The sequence below is a fragment of the Nanorana parkeri genome, unplaced genomic scaffold, assembly GCF_000935625.1.
Source record: "Nanorana parkeri isolate BGI_ZX_2015 unplaced genomic scaffold, ASM93562v1 scaffold320, whole genome shotgun sequence".
Taxonomy (NCBI): Eukaryota; Metazoa; Chordata; class Amphibia; order Anura; family Dicroglossidae; genus Nanorana; species Nanorana parkeri.
Window position 1 is genome coordinate 239,623 of NW_017306588.1, and position 8,758 is coordinate 248,380.

At 49.9% G+C, this 8,758-nt stretch overlaps 1 protein-coding gene across 1 annotated transcript in view; it reads left to right on the top strand.

Moving 5' to 3' along the window:
• SEMA5B (semaphorin 5B) overlaps positions 1-8,758 on the top strand; it is a 297,119-nt gene that overhangs the window by 217,601 nt on the left and 70,760 nt on the right. The window contains exons 10-12 of the mRNA XM_018558083.1: positions 282-417; positions 1,129-1,336; positions 1,465-1,672. Of these exons, the coding sequence (XP_018413585.1) occupies positions 282-417; positions 1,129-1,336; positions 1,465-1,672 (552 nt within the window). The remainder of the gene's footprint in view (positions 1-281; positions 418-1,128; positions 1,337-1,464; positions 1,673-8,758) is intronic.

The window sequence follows — 8,758 nt, forward strand, 5'->3', positions numbered from 1 at the left end:
GGCACTCTGCATGCCCTGAGTGAATACAGTGTATCGGCGGAAGAAATGTGACCTATATAATGACAATCTGTGCTGAGTCTAGTCCTGGAAGGCGTTTGTCATCCTTCCCCATTGTAGAGGAGCGTTCCTGCCGATCTACATTTCCTGCATGCTTTGTCCGCCCGGCACGTTTGGACGACGAGGACTCTTCCAGCGTTCTGTCCGTATCATGTCCTCATAATTAATTATCACACTTGCAGAATGTTCCCGTGTAATGATCGTCTTATTGTCTCTCCTTCCAGAAATAGCATCGCTGCCTCGGCGGTTTGTGCCTTCAACCTCAGCGCGATCACACAGGCCTTCAACGGTCCCTTCCGATTCCAGGAGAACCCGCGCTCCGCCTGGCTGCCCACACTCAACCCCATGCCCAACTTTCAGGTGAGGCTCAGAGAGGGCCGGTGAGGTTCCCTGTTACTCCGGAATCTTCTTCTGGTATAGACTGCGCCTGCATCTGTCATACCACCCCATTCACCTTTACCCATTGTGTCACTGCCTGTCAACCACCGCATTCACCTTTAACCACCATGTCACTCTTTGTCATATAACTCTGTTCACTTTTACCCACCATGCCACTGTCTGTCATATCACCCCATTCACTTTTACCCACCATGTAACTCTGTCATACCACCCCATTCACCTTTACCAATTGTTCACTGTCAACCACCCCATTCACCTTTAACCACCATGTCACTCTTTGTCATATAACTCTGTTCACCTTTACCCACCATGCCACTGTCTGTCATACCACCCCATTCACTTTTACCCACCATGTAACTCTGTCATACAACTCCATTCACCTTTACCCATTGTGTCACTGTCTGTCAACCACCCCATTCACCTTTAACCACCATGTCACTCTTTGTCATATAACTCTGTTCACTTTTACCCACCATGCCACTGTCTGTCATATCACCCATTCACTTTTACACACCATGTAACTCTGTCACACCAGAGTAACTTTACCCACCCCTGCTGACCGTTCATCACTTTTCCCCAGTGTGCAGTCCCATTTCTAACCACCCTTTTCATGACCTTTGCCCACTAAGCCACCCTTTGTCTGTAAATGACTATGCCCTCTCTGATTGGCAGTGCGGGATCCTGAACGATGACAGCCCCAACGAGAACCTGACGGAGCGCAGCCTGCAGGACGCCCAGCGCCTTTTCCTCATGAACGACGTGGTGCAGCCGGTGTCGGTGGACCCCCTGGTGACGCAGGACAATGTGCGGTTCTCCAAACTGGTGGTGGACATCGTTCAAGGCAAAGACACCCTGTACCACGTCATGTACATCGGCACAGGTACTCTTTACGCGCGTGTCAGACTGAATATAAATATTGAACATATTGGGGTATCACTGTGATGAGTCGCGGAGTCTCTCTGCTGACGAGCGCGCTAACATTTTGTATCCCCCCCCCTCCCCCCGCAGAGCACGGCACCATCCTGAAAGCCTTGTCCACCGCCAACCGCAGCCTGCGCAGCTGCTATCTGGAGGAGATGCACATATTACCCAACGGGCAGCAGGAGCCGATCCTCAACCTGCAGATCCTGCACAGCAACCGCTCCCTGTTCGTCGGCTTAAATCACGGCGTGCTGAAAGTCCCCCTGGAGAGGTGCAGCATGTACCGCACAGAGGGGTGAGTACACAACAATAAGTATGCTACGGGTATTCATTCTATTTTTTTCAATGTTTGTTTTTTTTTTCCAGTGGCAGAGTCTCTTTTCATAAAATTCTCATTGTCACAGGTCGGCTAGAACTATGAGGTGAGTGAAAAGCCCCCCCCCCTATAGTTCTCCTTTAAAGGTCCACTCCACCCAGAACTGATATCAGTACAGCTTTGAGCTGCCCAGGCGAGGGCAGTTACAGGGAATGTTTAGGGATGACGGAGGCTTTAGTTACAGCCGGGCAGCTAGCATGCGCAGGAGGCCATATATTTCCATGCAGACCGCTAAATGCATATTAAAGGAGAACTATGAGGTGAGTGATTTCCACTCATCCTCTTAGTTCGAGCCGATATGTGACAATGAAACTGTCACACGTCGGCTCTATAGATCGGGAAGTGAGCGGACGCATAACGTCGCTCGCTCACTTCTCGATCATCTTCCTGCAGAGAGCCGTGACTGTCACTCATGGCTCCCTGCAGGGATTCCTCACCGCTCCGATCCGCCAGCGCTGACTGGCGGAACGGACGGGGGAGGGTCGGGTACAGCTGGCTCTGCCTCTAGATAGGCAGAGCCAGCCGTCACTCAAGCAGCTGGGTGGATCCAGACAGTAATGTTGGGATCCGTCCCGGCTGCGGCGTCTCAATATACCGCGAGCTGTAGCTCCCTATATACTGAGCCTAGGGTGACTGGAGGACGCTAGTTTGTGTCCTCCTGTTACCCTAAGGAGAACTATGGGGGAAAACACTAACCTCATAGTTCTCCTTTTAAGAGAGCTGTTTATCTGCCAAAGGGTTTGCATTTCTGTCCATCCAATACTGAGGTTTACACAGCTCTGCCACATCGCACAACCCTGTCTATCAGGACAGGAGACCTGATTATTTGTGGCTGCAGTCCAATAATACTTACAGGTCTTGTACCTCCCCCGGACTGTGATTGGACAGTGAAACGAGAAGCAGCAGAATGATGAGATCATCTCTATGTGGATCTGCACCCTCCTGCTATCAGTATACTCCTATGTTTGCACAGTCTGACCTCTGCTGTACAAGAGGCTGATACCAGGTAAAAAAAACATATTTACCTGTTGTTCCGTTAATTCTGCGGTCACATGGTGCGACTCCTCTGTCGCAGCTCGGCGGGCTGGGGGGTGGCGGAAGATGCAGAAGCCGCTCAGCAGTCTCTGCCGACGTCACAGATCAAGAGGACTTCTATCTAATTTGAAACCTCATTCCGGTTGTAGAGATGATTGACATCCCTTGCCGATCCCTGCCAGAAGCCGCTGTCACTGTGGAGGGGGGGGGAGGGGGTGGGGTTTTGTATGGCAACTGCATTCTGACTTCTGGAGTACGGGTAAACTATGTGTCACCATGATGTCCTTTATCTGCTGTGTCAGAAGACGAGACACAAGCTGACCACACATGGACAGATCTGCTTCTGTGTCTAGTGTGGCCAAACAGGAAGGGAATTGCTGACATTGCTCGGGGATTAAAAAGGGATTAAGCGATTTACCCTGTTTCCCCCGAAAATAAGACCTACCCCGAAAACAAGACCTACCCCGAAAACAAGACCTAGTTGTGACCATTCCCAGGGCCGGTGGTGGCATAAGGGGGAACTTGAAGAGCCGCGCGAGAGAATCAGCAGTGCCAGCGAAGCCGCCACTAGAGGAAGCGAGACGGCACCGGAGGGAGCAGAGCCGCATAAGCCGATGCCTCCTCTATAGCCCCGCCTCCTGTCACAGGCGGAGTGATACCAAATGCACTCCACCTGTGAGGAATCCATAGTGAAAGCGCGCTTCGCTCATTCTGGCCAGCGATTGGTTAGCAAATTGCTCTTGGAAAGGTGCGGCATCCGATTGCCCTGATCACCATATTTTTGTACATGAATACAGGAAGACTTTTCTACATGATTAGTTGTGGATTGTTGTACATTAAAAAAAAGAAATAAGACCTACCCCGAAAATAAGACCCAGTGTGTTTTTTTGAGCCCCCAAAAAATATAAGACAGTGTCCTATTTTCGGGGAAACGCGGTAGTATCCAACGTTTCAGGGATGCCATGCACTTTAATCATACAGAGCCGCATTCATTGTTGTCCTTTTATATCTGCCCGGGGTTCTTCTTTATTCTATTCTATTAGACGTCACCCTGTAAATGGTCATTTTACTAATTTCCCGGGTTATAACGTCATGTGGTTGCCGGTAGCGATGATTGTTTCCAGTTTGGGACGGAAGGCTGTTGCTGTGGACATGTGGCCACGTTTGTGTTGATTGTTACATTGTAATTGTTTCAGATGTGGTGACATGAAAAGTGTTTCCTGTCAATGATCGGTCCTGACATTGATGGTTTATTTCTTCCTTTATTGGTGGAAGTGTGAAGTCTTCCGGACAAATTCCTCCTCCCTCCGTCTCTTCCATCTTGGACGGCGTGGAGGAATACAGACGCCGTTCTCCCAGTGACATTAAAGTCAATTTTTTTCTCCCCTCCCCCCCATGATGCCAGAGGATCCCGACACGCGCGGCACCTCAGGCAGTCGCCGGCCAACTAAATTAGGACCCCACATGGAGCTCCTCCCACCGGACCAGCGCTGACTCGCCGCTGCTCTCTCGCGCCGAAGGTAAGTGAAAAAAACAAAAAAACATAGCGCAAACATCGGGGCATTTTGACAAGTACAAGTACTTGTCAAAACGGCCTGTTTTTACCGGGGGTCGGGGAGGGGGGGGGTGCGCAAAAATGCACCTTGCCTGTGTAGACAAGAATCCTAGCACTGGCCCTGCCCTCCAGCTGTGCGGCGGCTCTCCGATCCAGCGCTGACTCCTCTCTGCTTGCTGGCACTTCCTGTCCCACGGTGTCTGCATGCGGGTGCACGCCGTCCATAGACTTACCTTGCGTCTCTCCTCGTCTCCCGGCCGAAAATCCGAACTGCGCATGCGCCCGCCCCAAGATGCTTTGCGGCCGGCCGAGCAGTTTCGGATTTTTGGACGGGAGCGCGCGGCGAAGGCACGGGGTGAGTTTTTGTTTCTTTTTAAAAACTTTTTGCATATATCTACTGCTTGCTAGTAGTAGATATATGCAAAAAAAAACAAAACGGAGGGTTTAGAAACCTCTTTAAGTCGAATTTCTCTTGTTGGCGGATTCCTCTGAGAACCCAGCGGATGATTCAGAACACCGGACTCCACCTATACCTAAAATAGTCCTATGACACGACGTGATCCTTTAGGGATCCATTCATTGACGGCAGCTTCCAATGGATGTTCTGCACAGTAGCGCAGTCAGTACCAGCCCGCCGCGGCCTTTTTATTTTTTTCGGCTGAATTCTGCGTATCGGGGTCGCAGGTGACGGCGTGGATGTGACGGCTCTTGTACCCGCCGCGTTTCTCTCTTCTCAGTTGAATGGTTCTGTGCGGAGAGGACATGGGGATGCGTTGTTTGGTAAATTTAGTGTACAAGAACAGTGTCACGGTGGAAATTGTCACTTAGCGGAGAGCGTTGCCCCCGCCCGGCTCCTCTGATGAATTCTCTTTTGTTCGGTCACAATCCAGCGAGTTTTATCACGCTCGGTACACCATTTAAAACCCATTTGTGCGGCGGGGACTGAGGGGCAGCCGGGTCGTCGTACTGATCTAAGAGACGCATTGTCTGCGGAAACTGGAGCCGCGGCAGTACTGGGAGCTGTATTTACAGAGATGATTCTCCGACACAAATACCTGGAAACAGGAGGAAGAGATATTCTAGACAACATACAGTGTATGTGTACATGCGTGTGTATATATGTGTGTGTGTATGTATGTTTATACACTGAGTGGCCAGATTCTTATATACACCGAGTGGCCGGATTATTATATACACCGAGTGGCCGGATTATTATATACACTGAGTGGCCGGTTTATTATATACACTGAGTGGCCGGATTATTATATACACCGAGTGGCCGGATTATTATATACACTGAGTGGCCAGAATATTATATACACTGAGTGGCCGGATTATTATATACACCGAGTGGCCGGATTATTATATACACTGAGTGGCCAGATTCTTATATACACCGAGTGGCCGGATTATTATATACACTGAGTGGCCAGAATATTATATACACTGAGTGGCCGGATTATTATATACACCGAGTGGCCGGATTATTATATACACTGAGTGGCCGGGTTATTATATACACTGAGTGGCCGGATTATTATATACACTGAGTGGCCAGATTATTATATACACCGAGTGGCCGGATTATTATATACACTGAGTGGCCGGATTATTATATACACCGAGTGGCCGGATTATTATATACACCGAGTGGCCAGATTCTTATATACACCGAGTGGCCGGATTATTATATACACCGAGTGGCCGGATTATTATGACCACCTGACGTTTGTAGGCAAATTAGCTATAATTTGGCGCTGAAGTTGCTAGAGGGCCAGACCATTATAAATAGGGAAGCGGGTTGGTTACCACGACAGTAGAAGTGATTTGTTTCTGAAGATTCGGGGAAACAACGCGATGTAACAGCCTTGGAACGCGGGATGATTGTTGGCGCTCGGAGCCATGGAGCGAGTATCAGCAAAACAGCAGAATCCGTTACATGTTCAGGAGCGGCTCATTGTTAAAGTGTTTAAAGACCGGACTGTCAGCCGAAAATCTGGGTCTGAGCGTGCGAATTGTGGCCGTCAGCGACTAGTCAATGTTAGGGCAGAACGGGGGAGGGGCAAGACTGGTACAAGACAACAGAAGGGCAACAGTGCCGTGTCAGATTCCTCGCATCACCTTTCACCATCTCGTGGAGTCACCAGGCGGCACAACCAAGTACTGATGTGGGGGTCATCATAATCTGGCCACTCAGTGTGTACACACACACACACCAGCTATAACATTGTGACCCCCCGCCCTCCCAATATTGAGTAATTCCCCCTCACCAGGACTGATAGATGATACCAGACATAGAGCATCGGAGGTACCAAAGACCATATAGAATGCCCACAAAGATGTTCAAGACATTACATCCATAGACTTTTATTTCTGTTTATATAAAATGATTAAAACTTCTGTTACAACCTTCATTTATATTTTTACTCACATACACCGATCAGACATAACATTCTGACCACCTGCCTAATACTGAGTAGGTCCCCCTTCTCCTGACCCGTCCAGCCATGGACTCCTCTAGACCTCTGAAGGTGTGCTGTGGCACCGAGCCGTCACTAGCAGATCCTTTAAGTCCTGTCAGTTGTGAGGTGATCGGCCTCCATGGATCCGACTTGTGTTTCCAGAACATCCCACAGATGATCGATTGGATTGAGATGTGGAGAATTTGGAGGTGGAGTCATCACCTCAAACTCATTGTGTTCCTCAAACCATTTTTTGCTGTGTGGCCGGGCGAATTATTCTGCTGAGAGAGGTCACTGCCATCAGGGAGTACCGTGTCCATGAAGGGGGGGACTTGGTCAGTGACAATGTTTAGGTCGGTGTCAGAGTGACATCCACATGAATGGCCGGACCCAACGTTTCCCAGCAGAACATCGCCCATCACACTGCCCCTCCCCCGGCTTGTCTTCTTCCCATAGTACATCCTGGTGCCATCTCTTCCCCAGGTAAGTGACACACACACACCCGGCCATCCACATGATGTACATCAGACCCGGCCACCTTCTTCCATCGCTCCGTGCTCCAGTTCTGATGCTCACGCGCCCCTTGTAGGCACATGGTGGTGGACACGGGTCAGCATGCGCACCCTGACCGGTCTGCAGCTACACAGCCCCATACACAGCAACCTGCAATGCTTCTATTGGATCGGACTACACGGGCCAGACTTCCCTCCACCCGTCCATCAATGAGCCTTGGCCGCCCATGACCCTGTCCCCGTCTCACCGGTTTTCCTTCCTTGGACCACTTTTGGTCGGTCCTGACCACTGCAGACCGGGAACATCCCACAAGAGCTGCAGCTTTGTAGTTACTCTGACCCAGTCGTCTACACATCACAATTTGGTCCCTCAAATCCTCCCACTTGTCCATTTTTTCTGCTTCAAACACAAAAACTTCAGGGACAAAACGTTCACTTCCTGCCTAATATATCCCCCCCACTTCCAGGTGTCATTGTAATATATCCCACCCACTTCCAGGTACCATTGTAATATATCCCCCCCCCCACTTCCAGGTGCCATTGTAATATATCCCCCCCACTTCCAGGTGTCATTGTAATATATCCCCCCACTTCCTTACTGACATACAATGATTCTGATATATTTTGGGATTGATACATAATGAACAATGTTATATTTGTTGCATGGTGATCACGTTGCGTGATCAGCCGGCTCTCCTCCCCGGTTATAAGTCTGTTTTTTGACTGACGGGTGTTTTCCGCATCTCACAAACAAAGCCGTCATCCGCCAATCATCGTTGGGTCTGTACACTTCCTCGCACACGGAGATGAGTGGAAGTCGCTCGTTTTCTGCATCTTGGAATGAAATCCTCTCAGGTGCAGTCAGGGAATTTTTTTTCCCCATAAAAACTGATGAATTTGCGGTTGCGTCGCGGCGTCCGTACACTTGTGGATATTAATCAATCATTGTGTGATGGGTCTGCTCGGTCTGCGCCGGCCTCTTCAGCGGATTCCATTATAGCGCGGCCCGGGTGCTTAGCTCTTTAATTTGTGCGAGCTCACGCCGCCGGCCTTGCTGAGAGGCGCCTGTTTGTTCACCCAGACGCGGAGCATTGTTCTCCTCCATAATCTGGCGGCTCATTTACCGGAGATGTCCCGGCGAAATCCCCGGGATCACACTTCTCCCTAAATGATTACACGACTTCAAGACCTCCGACTTCCCAGCGCCACCCGCATGCCGAGTTATGAGGGCTGAAGTCATTTCCCATCTCCGCTCCCCGACTCGCTTTATTTGCCGCAATATGCGCTCTTCCCATTTGCTGACGACTTGTCAGCATTGGTGCCGTGTTTTTATCTAAAGCTGGTCATCCATTCTGTGAATTTCTCTCGTTCAGCCTCCAGTAGCTGCATCCGATTGGAGAACTTTTGGACCAACTGCTTTAAAAAACTTCTGCTTTTGTGT